The sequence below is a fragment of the Zerene cesonia genome, chromosome 15 (genome assembly GCF_012273895.1).
Source record: "Zerene cesonia ecotype Mississippi chromosome 15, Zerene_cesonia_1.1, whole genome shotgun sequence".
Taxonomy (NCBI): domain Eukaryota; kingdom Metazoa; phylum Arthropoda; class Insecta; order Lepidoptera; family Pieridae; genus Zerene; species Zerene cesonia.
In genome coordinates this window covers 1,830,080-1,847,741 of record NC_052116.1, presented here as the reverse complement: position 1 = coordinate 1,847,741, position 17,662 = coordinate 1,830,080, and the positions used below count along the sequence as shown (strand labels likewise).

General features: G+C 35.7%; 1 protein-coding gene across 1 annotated transcript in view; it reads left to right on the top strand.

The window, feature by feature from the left end:
- The first annotated feature begins 641 nt into the window (after positions 1-641).
- The window catches only part of LOC119832428 (poly(A)-specific ribonuclease PARN-like), a 33,728-nt gene continuing 16,707 nt past the window's right edge, over positions 642-17,662 (top strand). The window contains exons 1-9 of the mRNA XM_038356099.1: positions 642-658; positions 1,118-1,333; positions 2,277-2,409; positions 2,892-3,013; positions 3,490-3,608; positions 4,380-4,619; positions 5,095-5,181; positions 5,685-5,833; positions 6,636-6,706. Of these exons, the coding sequence (XP_038212027.1) occupies positions 642-658; positions 1,118-1,333; positions 2,277-2,409; positions 2,892-3,013; positions 3,490-3,608; positions 4,380-4,619; positions 5,095-5,181; positions 5,685-5,833; positions 6,636-6,706 (1,154 nt within the window). The remainder of the gene's footprint in view (positions 659-1,117; positions 1,334-2,276; positions 2,410-2,891; positions 3,014-3,489; positions 3,609-4,379; positions 4,620-5,094; positions 5,182-5,684; positions 5,834-6,635; positions 6,707-17,662) is intronic.

The following is a 17,662-nucleotide window of genomic DNA, read 5'->3' as shown; positions in this document are numbered from 1 at the left end:
GTTTTTGATACTTCTAAGTAATTGCTACAATAATGCAAAAAATTGTAAACACGATCATCATTGATGTTATTGCACATAGGCGATTTTGAATTATCCTTACTGGTACCTCTGTTCCTCTGTTTTATAGTAAAAATTATGCTATTATATATTTTCATCCTGTTACTCGCCTTTTTTTTTTTTTATGTTACAGTCGGCAATGGAGCTGGTAGGACGCCTGATTGTAAGCGCCTCCACCGCCCATGAACATTCGTAGAGGCATAAGGTCCTTTGCAGACCTTACGCCTCTACAAATGGATTGCCGACTTTTTGGGAAGGGGTTAAGGAAGGATTGGCGATAGGAATAAAGGAAAGGACTGGGAAGGGCAAGGAAAGGGATATGGGCCTCCGGCTCCCCCACTCACCGAACGAACAAAACACACAACAGAATGCTATTTCACGCCGGTCTTGTGTGGGGGTGTGGTACTTCCCCGGTGCGAGCTGGCCCAATTCGTGCCGAAGCGTGCTCGACTACCACATATTAAACGCCTAATCGCCTAACACCATATTATCAGATTGTTGATAATATTTCATCATTATCAGCCCATATATGCTCCCACTGCTGGGACACAAGTCTCCTATGAGGGTTCAGGCCATAATCAACCATGCTGGCCAAATGTGGGTTGGCAGATGTCACATGTCGTCGAATTTTTGATTCTTGAACATGCCGGTTTCCTCACGACGTTTTCCTTCACCGTGAGCAGTGGTGATGTTATCTCCATGCGCATATAAATGGAAAAATCACTTTATTCGCTGCACGCTCACCCGGTCTCGAACCCCAACTTATCGATTTTGAAGTCCGAGGTTCTCACCACTGAGCCACCACTGCTTTTACACGCTTTTACACCACTCCTTTGCACCACTGATAACATTTATTGCAAATTAATTTATCTCACATACATTAAATAAGTGTAAATGTAAATGTAATATGTTCACATTACACACCATTCAGATTCATAAGACTCATATCATAACCACGCGGAAGAAACAACGGGAAATAAATAGAATATCCAACACAAATGGGATATTTTAATAAAAAACCTTTGTAGGTCCATTGAGATTATCTTGTTTGAACAAATAGTCATGAAAATTTTCCGGTTGAGAATATTAGTGCATATTTCAAACCTTCATCTATTTACAGCAAGAAGGTCCAGGATTTTCTCAACAGCGACCAAACGGAGGAGATGGAAATTGACCGCTGCAATGCATTCATGAGGCGACTGCTTTTCCAAGAACTGGGAGCGAGGTTCAAGGAAGAGGTGTTTGTGGAAACTAAAGTACTGGAGAATAAAGATAGGTTTGTAATTTTGTTTTGGGGAATCAATTCATTTCGTCATGTATTTTTGTATTGGTAAACATAGGTAATGAATTTATTATTTTTTTTTTTATGTCATAGTCGGCAATGGAGCTGGTGGGTCGCCTGATGATAAGCGCTACCACCGCCCATGAACATTTGGAGAGGCGTAAGGTCAATAGCAGACCTTTCGCCTCTACAAATGGATTGCCGACTTTAATTGGGAAGGGATTAGGAAAGGATTGATGGGAGGAATAAAGGAAAGGACTGGCTGGGAAAAGGATATGGGCCTCCGGCTCCCCCACTCACCGTACGAAACACAATAGCAAGCTATTATTTCACGCCGGTTTTCTGTGGGGGTGTGGTACTTCCCCGGTGCGAGCTGGCCCAATTCGTGCCGAAGCGTGCTCGACTCCCACAATTAACATTATTTGTAGAGATAAAAAATTGTTGATGGGTTCATTTTATATCTTTAAGAATCGATTGCTTTGCTTCCTAAAAATTTAACTGATAGCCTATTTGACACATTTTTATGTTAATGTTGGCGTAATTCTAGCCGCAGCATACTCTCATGCTGCTGGGATGTTATTTATGTATTTTTAATTTGGAAAAATATGTTTCTTGCTTCTTAAGTGTTATTCATCATCAAATAAAGACATATTAATTTACACTCTTAACTGAAGACATATGAAGAATAAAAGTATATTTCATTTATATTATTATATTTTGAACTAAAAAACTCTTTTTAGATTTTTGTTGAAATTGTTGGGACAAGCTTATAAAAAAAAGATCATAAAAATCGGTTCATCCAGTAAAAAGTTGAGACAACAAACATAAAAAACTTCTTTTTTGAAGTCAGTTGTAAAGACAATAAAAGTATATACATATCCTGATTTAATTATGCAATTATTTATATACTTAAATTCTCTTAGCGATTTCTATGTAGGGTGTTAAAAGTGACACGACTCTCATCGGCCGACGACAAGAAGAGTCGCGATGTGGAGAAGAAGGAGAAGGAGTGGGAGGAGTTTGAGGATGCTATCGGCTTCTCCAAAGTGGCAAGGATGATCAGTCAGTCGGTACGACATTTTTTGAACACGATTGTTCCTATTTTTGTAGCATACTGTTTTTGATCAGCTGCATGGGACTTTAAGCAAAAAAATATAGGAAATAAAAAATGCAGGAAATGAAAAATGCAAGATATAAAAAATTCTCTTCCCACTGAACTCGACGCCGAAAATGTATTAAAATGATGTGCCAATCTTTACTATGAAATGCCAACTATGACTTGACACTATAAAGTACATATAGATATTTATATTTATGTTACATTTTCCGTGTTTGTGTTTTGAAAATAACCTATTTTTTATTGTTAACAAGCTGGTTGCATTAGCTCCGCCCGGTAGTTGGATTTTTTTTTTAATTTTTATATTTTTGGTCCAATCCCGCCATAGATAAATCCAACCAAGAATCATTAAAATCTGTTAAGCCATTCTTGAGTTATTGATATAACTAGTACAACAATATGTATAAATTATATAAGACATGAAAAATTTTCCAGGAAAAACTGGTGATTGGACATAACATGCTGTTGGACTTGTTGCATACTCTCAACCATTTCTTCCAACCATTGCCGTCAGACTATGCGTCATTTAAGGAGTTTGCACACTGCATGTTTCCCAGGTATACACTTTTTTTTGGGCACAATGTTCATACTTTATACATAAGACCTAGTTGTTAATGTTGGGACCGTATAGATCTACACTTATATTAGATAGATGAAGAATTTGTTTTTTGTTTGTAATGGATAAACTCAAAAACTACTGGACCGATTTTAAAAATTCTTTCACCATTAGAAAGCTACAACTTCGCTACGTGACATAGGCTATATGTGTACCACAGGCTAAGCCGAGGCAAACCGCTACTGTTAGATAATCTCGAAATTATCAGGAAAAAACATTTTAAAACCTTAACAAAAAATTTAGTAAACTAACCCAGCGGAAGTTAATAATTTAGTGGCTTATATTGTTTTTGGTTTCATTCTATTAATCTGTCTCAACTATAAATTGGCACTCCACACTCGAGAAAAGTAGTTCAGTTCGAATTTCATTATTTTAGTTTTTTTTTTGTTAATAGTAAGATTTTTCTCTATTCTCCAGGATATTGGACACAAAGTACATGTCGAGCTTGCCACCGTTCAAGGACAAAGTGAACTCGAGCGTGCTTCAGCATCTGTTGGCAACATTGTCTGAACCACCATTTGCACTGCCCAAAATTAGTAAGGGCATATTTTCTTTTCTAACTTAGTATAGTACAAAAATAGGTCTTCCTCACCTGAATTGAACTTTCGAAACAAATGTTTACTTGCTAGGTTTAATGAATAGGCTAGTTCGGATTTCTGGTAACATGACATAGTGTATTGTGATGTCGATTTGTATGTTTACTATTCAACGAGAAAATAATATAATGAAGAAATTGCTGATATTACTTATATGTTTGATAGATTTTAACTTCTTTTTTTTTTAACAGTGTCCTCAAAAAATGAAGGATGTTTTCAATTCAACCCCATTTTTTGTTATGTTATTCTATGTCTCTGACAATGAAAAAATAACTTAATCGTTATTGTGTTTGATAGGAAGTTGTTGTTATTTGGTCCCATTTTAGAATCTGGAGTGTTACCATATTCGAGGAATGACGGTGACCGTTTTTTTTTAGAAAATAATTATTTTAATTTATGGTTATAGTGTATTTGTTGTGTTTTATTGACGTATATATAATCAACCATTATTTTATATTAAGTACAAAATTATGGTCGATTATATATAAGTTATATACAAAATTCCCGTATTATATTCCCGTATGGCGTTCATAATTTTTAGTAACCAAACTCCTCCGAAACGACTGGACCGATTCTTATGAAATTTTGTGTGCATATTCTAAACTTATTATTATATTCTTAACTTAACATTTATTTTTCATACCCCTAAATAATAAGAGTAAGGCAGAACAGCGTTCGCCGGGTCGGCTAGTATATATAATGGTCCCGCAGCGTCGCTGGACGGGCGCGGCTACGAGCACCTCGCGGACAAGCAGCACGAGGCCGGCTACGACGCGTACATCACCGGCGTGTGCTTCCTGGCGATGCACGCGCACCTCGCGCGCATGCGCGGCGAGCGACGTTGCCGCATCGCGCCGGACGCCGCGCTGCTCAAGCCGTTCCTCAACAAGGTGTTCCTCGCCAAGACGGCGCACCAGGACTCGCCGTACATCAACCTGGCGGGCGCTGACCGTGAGTGCTTCTGTGTGTATGTGCGTTCTGCTGGCGAGCGACGTTGCCGCATCGCGTATACATCGTTCTTCGCTCCCGTTGATGGTTGTTTTGTTAGCAAGCGACGTTGCCGCATGGCGCCTGTCGACTATCCCGCTCCCTTACCATCTCTTCTCTCTTCTTGCTCGAGAAGACCGTTGAACGCAGCGACCTTCTATTGCAGGCAGCAACATTACCACATTGCTTTTGAAATTAGTGTCTTTTTAATAGGAAGATTACCGCATTGAAAATATGGTTCCGAGTGTTAGGGATTATAAAAAAAGAACTTCCGAGTTTATTCCTAATGGATCAAAAACAACAAAATGAGTCGCAGAGCTTAGAAGGTTATCTCTTACCTCGTTGACATGAGTCAGTGTCAATCATAGTCAATTATTGTTTTTTCATCGGTAATAAATTAGTCGTAGTAGCCGTAATATATGTTATGTTATTTGTACAGCGGCACCGTCCCGCGAGCACGTGTTTCACATCACATTTCCAAGGGAATGGCAGCGATCTGACCTCAATCAGCTGTTTAGTGCTTATGGTAAGATATGCTCTTATACACTATATAAACGGCAAACTTCTACTTTTGTATGTTTGTGACATTTTCAAAAAAGCATTTTTCGCAAAGACCACGGGATCGATTTAAAAAATTCTATCACCATTAGAAAGCTGCAACTTCACTGAGCGACATAGCGACTCGTAAATCTTTTCTTAATCCTTTTCCAATTTGAATTCAGCAATCCATTCGTATGGTCTGTCTGGAGTAAGGTCTGCAATGGACCTTACGCCTCTCCAAAATGTCCATGGGCGGTGGTAGCGCTTACCATCAGGCGACCCTCCAGCTCCATTTCCGACGAGGACTTGAAAGAATAATTTCCACGTGGACGAGTCTCGAGCCCGATGGTCCAGAACAAACAACCAGGACTTGTCTGCATAGCGTGGATATTATCACCAAAGTCCAGGGGCCAGACAGCTTGTGTTCGCAATGGGAGCAGTTATTAGACTAATAGTGATGATGATGATGATGATTTTTTATTCCTTCAGGTCAAATAACCATGCAGTTTCTCGACGACACTACTGCACTAGTTGCGTTGTCCCGGCGCGACCTGGCCAAAACGGTGATGAAGGCATTCGCCGGCAACAAGAAGATTATATTAGTTCCATACACTAAATATAAGTGTTTCGCTAGCAAGGTAATTCGCGTTATTGTTTTTACTTATAAAAGTACGTCATAGGTACGTTACTATATGGACATGGGTGGATATGATATTACACTGATATAAGACACATACGCTTTTTTAAAACCTTACTTAAACCGTTAACCCTTGTTGATATAACAAGGTTGCCAGGCGTGTAAATACCTAATAATCTCAATCAGACTTTAAAGCGTGTTTTATTATATTGAAATAAAAAAAACGTTATGTTTTCAATACATAACAAAATTGATTCAATAGAAAAATCTAAAAAAAAATTGTGATGATTAAAAACCATGCTAATATTTCATGGCAATTATTCTGATATTTTTTTATCAAATTCTGTATGCAGCATATTCATTAAAAAGTGATTATTTTTTTTAGTACAATTAATAAATTTTTTGTAAATCGCGTGTTTTGTATTTTTGAGCGATGATATGTATTCATGTGTGCGTGCGGCCCTGTGTGCCGCGACAGGGCCGGCCAATACGGTTCATTCGTTGATAGTATACATGTGTGCGTGCATCATTATAGATCCAGTCCCCTTAAGTATAAGAAGAAAAAAGAGTTAATGATGTACGTGTACTTATGATGATAAACTATCGATACTTGTAGTCCCATCATCCAATTCATTTTAATGTGTTAAAATTTCACATTTCTTTTCAATATCCAAATTCGTAGTTTATTATAGATTGCAATACGGATATAGAAAATGTATATGTGTGTTTGTTTTATGTTGCGATAAAAAAGTATAAAAATATTCATACTTTATTATTATTTTATTTATTTACATTGTCCGCAGGTGCACACTCCGCTGCCGCGTCAAAAGTCGCTGGAGCGGCGCGACGACACGTCGGACGTGTTCGTCAAAGTGTGCGTAGTCCTGTTCATTATACTCGTTGTGTGTGTGCTGTGCGCATGTGTGGGTGAGGGGGGGGACATGTAGTCGCGTTTAACTGTAAAGATCGGTTAAATGTACGGCAAGGAAATAAGGGTGTTTGTGTTCACATAACTTCTTCAAATTTGCAAAGGTTTTTTTGTGTAAATTTATTATTTTTTTTTATTTGGCTCAGTACATTCCGTTTCAGTAGAACAGTCAATAATGTGAGTATGATGTAGCAAAATATGTGGGGAATTATAGTTGGTAGATAAAAAAAAAAATGGAATATAAAGATGTTAAATTGTTATTGTTCAAATTAATCGTTAGAAGGAACAAGGTTCGTGTTTTTTTAGCTATTCAAGTACCTACTGTAGCTTTGCCAATAGTATTGTATTTAGTGTAGAAGTTAGCAATGAATATAAAAATATTCAAAAAGTCAAGTGCCATTCTTGTTGGAAACTGTTTGATTTTGTTGGTTATATTTTCTGAAAATCTCAAAATAGCCCAATCATTATAACACAAGCACTCCTTATTTTCTTTTTATAGTACAACAATGAAGATACTAATAAATGTATGGGATGATTCATACTTTAGGCCTTAACCGATCTTTAGGTCACATTCAATTTCATCACTGTTACCAAAAAGCATGCGAAGTCAGTGTTCACAAATTTAGTTTTTCGTACATATTACGTACAAATATATTTTTGTACTTGTATTGGTTTACTTTGACGTCTTAAAGCAGGAATAATTGCATAAAGCGCAAAAGAAAGCGCTATAGAGGTCGTTTATCGCCATCACTTTTCCAAACTGGAATTACTCCTGCTTTAATACGTCGTGGTAAGCCATTGAACGTATGTTGTGGGATGAAGATAAAGGTGTCGTTATATTTCTGTAGCATGGTTACTGTTCTCATGATCCATCTTCATGTTTTGTCGTCCCTTTTGCCCTTAATTCGTGAGTGCGTGCAAGCGTGAAAGAGACACTTATATGTTTCTTATTTTTTCCTATAATTTTTATTTATCCCAACTATCCGGGATTAATGTTCCTTTTGTCTTATTCGCACGTATTCATTAGGTATAAGTCAGATAGGGAAGTCCATATTTCACACTTAGGATGTTTGGATTATTTCCTATGATATATAATTAATGATGATATGGTATTTGGCTCAATTTGATACGCTTAGGAATTTAAGACTTAGTTTATGTAGATATTTTATTTGTGAGATAATTTTATTATGAGACATAAGTATGAAAGAGACGGATAGATAAAGATATGGAGAGAGAGACAGTGATGGAGTTCCCTCATGATAAGTTTTTCTAAAATAGCATTTATAGGTAATGAATTTCATCAGATTTATCAGCGTTGGATGACTTATTACTAAATATATTTTTTAGTACTTTATTTTTATTAACTTCTTAATTTTTACTTTTTTTATTACTTAAGTCTCGAATATACTCTCTCGATTGTATTGCTGAAAATATCATGCGGTAAGTATTATTTCTGCATACAAATGAGCGAAAAAATTGAGAAATCTTGCCACCTTGGACAAGTATACCTAGAAAGTAAAGTCATTTTGCTTAATGTTTTTTTTTACTGTAGTAAAAAAAACCTATAGAAATGGGTCGAATTTCCATCATGAAAAAGCTGTAATAATGATGACAAAGATAAAATAAATTTATTAAGAAAACTATTTGAAGGGTAAACGTTATTAGTTAAAAATTAGATAGTAAAACAAAAATGGCTATGCTATTTGATCTCTTTTTTTACGATACATAGCCTGTAAATACGTAGACATAAACCAGGTTTTGTATCATCCCCACGTTAATTTGTTTAAGGCTCATTTGGCAATCTTTTATAACTAAACTAGTTATAATTTTCTAGTTCTAAATGCTGGAATTTTGACATTTTAGAGGTGATATTTCTATTTTTTTTTTTGTTTAATATCTTGGTTCCTGATTTAATCTTACCCATGTTTTGACGCGGAAGCAAAAATTGATAAACTGCCCCTAAATCAACACCAGACATGTTTGAAGTGATAAATATTTGAGTTCGACTGCTTTCTACAATTAAATATTTGAGTTCGACTGCTTTCTACAATCTAAGGTTTACATTATTAAGGATTGACAGACAGTCCCGCAAACTAAAAAGAAACGTCCTGTCTATTTCTTAGCGTTTATTTGCATTTGTAGGAACATATGATTTATGCATGTTATATAATGTTATTGGTATCAAACGCAAGTTTTTTTAAGTTATTGATAATATAAATAGATATAAGCGAAATAAATTTTAAGGGATTTTTTATTTCTATATATTTTTCTAATGGACATGCTTAAAAAATGTTTTTACGCATGATGTGACTGGCTTATTGAATTTAAGATATTTAAGTTTTGTAATAAATGTGTATTTTTGTAAAATTTGTTTTATTTGTGAGTGATGTTGGAGTCATGTTATGGTAAGAACATTTTTTAAAGTGGTAAATTGTTTTTTTGTTACTTTCAAAGCATGGGTTTAATTTTGGCCATTTTTTGTACTTTTTCTTATTTTTAAACTATTTGCCACTTATTCAATGTACAACAATACCTAAATTATTTAAAAATCGATATTTTTATTATTTTTCAGTCTATGTATTCGAAATTTTATTCGTTTAGATCTATTTTCTCCCGAGGAAAGTTTACAAAAAAAAAATTCCAGCAACATTGTTGATCAACTTTTGCTCAAAAAATGATTACTATCAATTCGAGGCTTTAATATTTTTTTTTATGATGATCCATATTTAATGAACGAATCATTCATCATCATTGTTCTAAAAATCTGAAGAATTTAAAGTATCGTCCTGCCTTTGGCTATATATTGTAAATATTTAAAAGTGCTTCACTTATTTTTATTGAAAAGCCGCACGCCGTATCTAAGCTTCATTAGAAACCCTGGCCTCTGGCCTCGTTCGGACATTAAAGCCTATATCTCTTGCTGTGGAACGGACTCCAAACTTCATTACAAGTTAAATTGTTTCAAATCGGACGCGACTACAATAGGGCTGCGGCAACGGTAGAAATCAGTATTTAGAAGTATTAATATGCTCAATAGGGAACTAAATTTTGTGTAAATTAACCAAACTTGTTAATAAAACAATTGCTATATAAACCAAAATAAAATCATCAAATAAACGGTTTGAACTAACATGGATACAAGTGAAATCTAGACTCACCCTGGAATTCATTTTACCAATGGGTGAAATATAAAACAGTCCGCGTTTTATCATAAACTTATTCATAGGTTACAATAGTTATTTTTTTTTATATTACGTTTGTGTAAATTAAAAGTAAGAAAATATAATTATCGAATTAATCTTGATCAAAAAATTTATCTAAGCCGATTGAAGGGCAATAAAAACTTGTCATAGTATAGGTTATTTGGCAGATATTTTTACCGACATTCAAAAAAATATCCCCGTTTTGCTGCCTTTAACTTCTTTGACAGTATGTTATGTATTACACTGGCTAACATTGGAGGGTTACTCTCATATCAAACAGAGGTTTACTAAGAAACCTTTAAAATGGATGTAACAATTCGTTGTATTACGATAAAAAGTTTTTGTAGACAATACTGAGGTTTACATTCGAGGGTCACTCCGGTATCAAACCAAGCTAGGTCTGATGTCACTAGCAAAGATGAAAGATAAAATCCAAATATGTGTTGGCAGCCCTAGCGCATCGCTACCGCGCGGACAATGGCGCGTGGTACCGCGACCCCGCGACCTCGCGTGCGCGCTTCCGCCATCTTGCATTTTAATGCGCATTTGCATATTGCCGACACGTGCGATGATATTCTGCTCTCATTTACTTTTCTGTATTGTGGATAGGGCAGGGCTGCTTTGGTGTAGTTTAGGAGGAAGAAATTACCATGATAGTTGAGGCTAGAAATGCATTTTGAAAGCGTTCTCCATCTTTACCGTCGGCTTATAGTTATATTTACTTATCGCCCAAAATGTTGATATAATAAAATATTATATTGTTTTAGCAATTACATAATAACTTTTTGTACGAATTTGTGTGCATAGGCTTTACTTTTTAGGATGTTATTTAATTCTATGACCTTTAATAGATGATTGTGATTTATTTAGTGAAAATAAGTGATTTTCTGAAAAAAATGTAAGGAAAGAGATGTTTGACGATTTGTCTATGCTACACATCAAAGATAATAATAACGGAGAACTAGAGTTATACCTTACATAAGAAATACACAGGGATGCATCTAGTAAATAGATAGAACCGTAATAAAACAACCGAAGTATGCAGCCAGCACAAGATAAACTGAAGCCTAGTTTATGTGCATTAAACATACAATACGTGACGATAGATAGTATAAATAAAGTACAGTTAAAGTTGAAACAATTGCGCACGCGCCGTATCAAATCGTAAACATTCGCGTTTCATCGCCATCGCTCGTGCCGATGCTATCAGGGAGAGTTACGTCCCGTCTCGTTCAGAATAACTACTGTATAGAGACCGTTTTGGGTAGCGTTATTGATGGTAATTGATATATAATGTGGTTTTATAGCCTTATAACGATATGAACATAATTATTTAACGTTGTCAACTATCATCGTGACAGAGTGTATACATAGATCACCTCTCTGCATTGAAGCTCTTCAAATAATATGTTGTTGATTTCTTGATGACCTGTCAATAAAATGGAATGGCTGCCAATAAAATGGAAAGGCATGAATACTAACTCACTACTCACTAATGTAAGGCCAATTATTGTATAGATTTAAAAGCTAAAACGATTTGAGTCATACACTCATCACACTTCTATACTGCTAATATATATTAGGAATATTAACACCAAAGTTTTAAAAGATTTGTTCGGAGTAAAATAAATTACACATGCATTAGCATAAGTCAGCGTTAGTCTGTGCGAAGGCTCGCGCCACGAAGTGGGGCAGCGTTTTCGCCTCCGTGGATGCTAAAGCTCGTGACATGGATCGCGCTCCCTATGAGTCATTAGTCGTATCGTTCGGTCGTGAGGAGGCAAATTAATGGGTATATGATATTTTGATGAAATTGCGACTTGTCTGATTTGGATAGATTAACTTGATTCTATGGACATCGCCGTGGAATCTAAATTTACCCTTACACAGGACTTCTATTAATATTGGAAATTACTATTACGTTTTCCTTTCAACTAGGCTTGTTAATCATTGCCATTTCTATTCGCTTTATTGTCGTATACTGCACTTGATTTGTCTTCAATATATACATGTTCCACCTGTAGTTTTAAATTGAGTGAAATTCTGTCAATTGACTATGTCTGAAATGTCGGCCAAAAATTGAAATTTTCGCTTTAATAGTTACTCTTCGGTCCTTGATTGGCACGAAGACGCGGCGTGAATAACAAACGTCGTTTGATGGTTAAGCTCGGCCACATGATTCATAAGCATTCTATCACGATGTGTACACTTGAGCGCAAGCGCTGTCGCCTCGGATCGACACTCGATAACAGGAGAATGGAGGCAGAATGAACTATTCCCTTCCATCAGATAAGTGCTATCATAATGAGTATTGACTCGCGCGATATGACACGGCGAATCGGCTTATATTGCGAAATAGTGTTGGGTAAATACAAATCGCGGTTGTTGAATTGTTGTCTTGCTCTCTGGGATTAATATATGTTTATGTGTAAACAAATTTAAAATTATCTTTAATACTGAAAAGCTGAGGATTGTATAACTTAATTATAAGAAACTATAATCCCTAAAAAAATCCAAAAGATTCCAATTGACAATATTTCATGGTAATTTGGTCTCTTGTGTTCCATTCAACAAACTTTACAAATTTGACAATTGTGATAGGTCCAATAGACCATCAGGTTTATAAGGATTAAGGATGGTATTAGCCTGCGTGTTTATTCATTAACTCATCTCTAGCACGATTCGTCCGAGTTTGCAACAATGACCTTTAAGCACCGTAAATAATTCCACCGTTCGTGGGCCTTTCTCAGAAGTACTCGAGTGCAAATATTTGTCAGAGGCTTACAACTTACTCGGGCGAGGTATTTCTAAACGTCAGGCTCTTTGCGTAGACAAAGAGTTGCGATAAGGTTGTTCCAAAGAGACTAATGACGCCACCCGACGACGCTTGCGATTGTACTCCACTCCTGACATGTTATTTGTCCAGTGTTTTGTTCTATTGTGCGTTTGTTTGCGATTTTATTGTTCGTGCTTCGCTTATGTGATATAAGTCTGTGACAAGCGAGTTACGGGATTGTACCGTTTCGAATGACGTAATTTTTTTCAAGAATTAGATCTAGATTAATTAATACTAGAGCCAGGACTGTACAATGTTGCAATAAAAGCGATTACATCGCTTTCGTGGAAGTTGCTGTCGAAATTCTATATCAAGCAGATGATAATAGTTAATTTGAGAGTAGAATTTTTAATGGAACTGAGAGTTAACGGTACATCTTATTATAATGTACAAGATTTCCACGATATATCAGTTATATTAAAGAATTTTTGAGTGTGAAATTACAACCATAATTTTACTGGTACACAGTTCAAAATCTCGCTTATAGTATATGTACTTCAAGTTTTTCGAAGATTGAATACATTCATCTGTTGGATAAATGAATCGTCATCTATAAAACGAGCAAAAGAAAATGATGATATCGAATACGATAAAGGACATCTTCATTAAATCTATACACGACAAAAAATCAAGTAAGTTCATTGACCACTGAACATCCCTATTACTACAACCTTATGACAATATGATCTATCAAAGGCGGATAAATCGTTTGAACTGCGAGGCGGTTACAATTTGCCCCGGACACGTCAGTCAGTGTAATTGGCTTGGTCGCTAATAGCTAATGAGATATAGTGATACGATCTGGTCGGCTGGCCAAAGCGGAGCGTTTGCGCTGGTCTAAATGGAATGTGGTGTAAGGCAGCGGAGGAAACAGCGAGTGGGCTTTGTGTACTATAAACATTTTTATATCCACTAATTACTATGTTAATAGTGAGAAAAGTAAAAATAAAAGAGAGTTACAGTTGCTTGACCCTTGACTTTTTGATAACTAATCTGTTCAAATCAAATTTTCTATTGTTAAATTATATCCGGTTTTTAAGTATTGGTTTTATAGAACGCATGAAAATCTATACGAGGTTATCAATTAAACCATCTTAAAATTTCTTTTACCTATCTTATTCTAAACTGCGCTTAATCAAAAAATATATTAACACATGTTTTTTTGCAGTTGTAGATTCTGAATGAATCAGATACTAGAATTGGATATTTGCTTTGCATTACTCAGTTCATTTTGTGAGACGATACGTCTTATAGAAACCTATAAAATAACATGTCCCGCTTCATTCTCTCCCATGCTCTCTGTGTCTGGATGACACGCTCAGGCGACAAGACGAAGGGATTGCTGATTTATCCCGGTGTCTGGAGGACGTGTGATTGTTCGCCCGCTGTGTCTAGCCTATGAATTATTTAACAGTATACATTGCGTTTGTGGTTTAGCGATGCTCTTATGGGATTGGATGCTTGTGATGGAATCATTTATAATTCTCTTGATTTCATTTCGGGCTTGGAAACGATTTGTTATGGTGATGTGCTAATTTGGGGAGTTGAGGAAGGTTATGTGAGAAATGAGCCATGGATCGTTTCGTTGATTCAATTGAAGGATAGTTTTTGAGGATTCTTATTTCAATTTCTTATTATAGTAGGGGAGCCCGAGATGCTAAATGTGTATTTACTCGAGCGTTTCAGAAACCTATTGGAATTCGCAGATTATACGATAGCAAGAAAAAAAGTCCTATAGTGTTTTCAATTTTAGCGGTGGAAAAAGGTTTTTGTCATTTTTTTTTTTATTGTAAAAGAAGAACGGGGCTGTGGAAATACTCAAGCACATGCGATTTTGATATTTTGAATGCATTGGCATATCACTGATATGAAATATAACTTATTCTTACGATTTATGTGGTAATTTCGTGGCTACAAATAAAAGGTAAAATATAAAAATATATGACTCGAGCGCGTCAGATAAAGATATTACGGGTTATTTACAACATAAAAAATCCATATTTCGCTAATCTGACAATTTGAGCGTAACCTTAAAGAATTATCGATATTTTTTAATTTCCTGCGGCTCCTGCGAGCGCACCCACCAGTATTAACTGCTCATACTTTCTGGAGGTACTTAGTAATAGGTAAAATACGTTCCCTTATAATAATCTGATGCGCTCGAGTAAATCCCAAAATCCCCTCTTGGGCTCCCCTACTATTATATTTATGAGTGATAATTAATCCTACATCCTATCCTATCCTACCCTACTAATATTATAAATGCGAAAGTTTGTAAGTATGGAAATGGAATTTGGTACGACAGCTGGACAACTGGAATAACATATTAGCAACTTTTTATTTCGATATTCTTACCCGATACGGACTTGTGCGGGTGAAACCGCGGGGCGCAACTAATAATCGATAAATATGTTCTCGTTACAAACAATAATCCTATAAAACTAATCAAAAGTAATTTTTTGAATTGTTTATGCATTTTAAATATTGACAGTAACTTAAAATATAACCTCGTACCCCCGTATAACATGATTTGTTTATTTACTCAAGGCGCGACACAAAAACGCGAATACAATATGTAGGTAATTACAAATGCCGTAAAAAGTTTGTATAAAAGTGGCCGTTTATCGCATTTCATCACGACTTTTATCTATCTGCTCGTTGATTGTAACAAATCGATACACGGTTTTCGAGTCATAAAATGCCCGTGTAGCGTATACCTGTCGTTGGTCCGATAAGGTGGAGACAATTAACGCGGTCCTGTGAACATTTGTATTCATTTGTTGCGTAAAAAGTTGAATTTGTTCGCAATGCGCAAGGCATAACGCGAGACCGCCCAGTTGGTGGTTCTTTGATGGAATACGTCGTTATTTGCGCATAGTAATTTATTAATTCATAAGGTTAAAATTGTACGGTATATGCGGTTTGTCGTTCATCAACCTTGTAAGCATTTGTTTCCTTTAGGTCGCGTTGTTTTATGGCGATTTTGTAATGTATAAGAAAGAGATATTCACTTAGACAGCTTCACACATCCATCCAAAACTTTGACAACAACAGTATACTGCTGTGGCTTCTGTAAGATAATAATAACTAAGACATTGATATTCGTTATTTCTACCAATGAAGTACGAGTATCTTATCTGTATTGTAACTCGTAAATACGTTATTTTCCAAAAAGATTTACTTCTACGTGTATCTTGTATATAAAAAAGTCTGATACAATTCTGAAATCATCAACGGTGTTCTGGTAAAGTTCCAAAGAAATTTAGTTTTCCATATAACGTAGGTCATTCAAGTCGTTTGTTATTTGGGCTTCTAACGCACATAACTCCCAGCGGCTATTGTTCAGATTTGTACTCAGTAATAATTTAAAGGCTTACCGGATTATACAAGAAAATCGTGATCACTTCAAATGGGCTCATATGAATTAGGTAGGAGACCCTATAAGTCAGCTAGATACGAGACTCCGCTAAGGGTGTTGCCAATTCAATTTTCCTTTAGAGTTTTGTAGCGCAGTGCTGTTTTGGAAGACAATTCGCTTGATAGTGATGGTAAAGTTGGCGTATGGAGATTTTGGGTAGCATTTTTTTTCGTATTATTCACACAATTACTAATATTAGTTAGTAGTTTTAAATCTTATTGATTTAAAATGGTATATAAATGAAAATATAATAATTAAAGCATTTAAATTTGTAGGTGTTCCTGACGAAAAATGGATTGGTTATTTTTTTTTTGAATGTAAAATACGATCATGCCTTTTATATTAGGCAATATGATTTATTGACATTAGGCCATGAAAATCCTACTATCCTACTAATATTATAAATGCGAAAGTTTGTAAGGATGTGTGTGTGTTTGTTGCTCTTTCACGCAAAAGCTACTGAACCGATTACAATGAAATTTGGTACGTAGACAGCTGGACAACTGGCTAACATATAGGCAATATGTTATCGTTTTATCCCGATATTCCTACGGGATACGGACTTACGTGGCTGAAACCGCGGAGCGCAACTAGTAATAATATAAAATTCATAGTTATTTTAAAACACAAAAAAGTCATTTCCAACTAATTTCCAATCTAGTTTCCTTGCGTTGTATTTAAGCTATTTATTTATAGTTTGACAAAAACGGTCAAAGATGGCGGTCGCCACACAATGTCATTATGATTCACAGCTCCCCCGACATGAGTATCACATAGCTTGACACGTTAAATACACAATGTCAAAGTTGTGACAGTTTTTTTTCCAATTTACTTTTATTTTAATTGCATTCATTTCATATAAGGTTGGTGATAGTACACCTATCTTAACATTCGACGAGCGTATATCCGAAATTGGATACTGGTCGTGTAGCCAGTCGGTTTCAGCTGTTAGCATGGTTTCCAGGCAATAAATACTAGTAGCCAAGCTGGCGTGGCCTGTATCAGGTTACGAAATAGCAAGAGTTCAGTATTAAAGTTGATGTTATGATCACTGAAGGGTGCTAAGGAGTTTTAGGTACGATTCTCGGTGGAGACTTGCAAAAAGTGTCTCGGTCTGGCAAAATATTGAAGGCCGATCACCTATAGGTCCGTTAGTGAGATAACATTGGTGAATAATGTATAGAGCATCTGCCTGTAGGTACTCCACTCGGGGATACGGGGAATTTATTTATAACCTTTTGATCTTTTCAAATGTACTTTAGATTTACCGATTTTTTTAAATACTTCTTTAGTAGATATAGAATAACAATAACAACAATTGGGATAGAGACCTTAGTTAAATAAATTAAAACCAATGAAATATCTTATGATGATATACCTAGTCTTGCCATAAATATTGTAATAAAGAAAAAAGAAAATTGTTAACTGCAAATAACATTTATTAC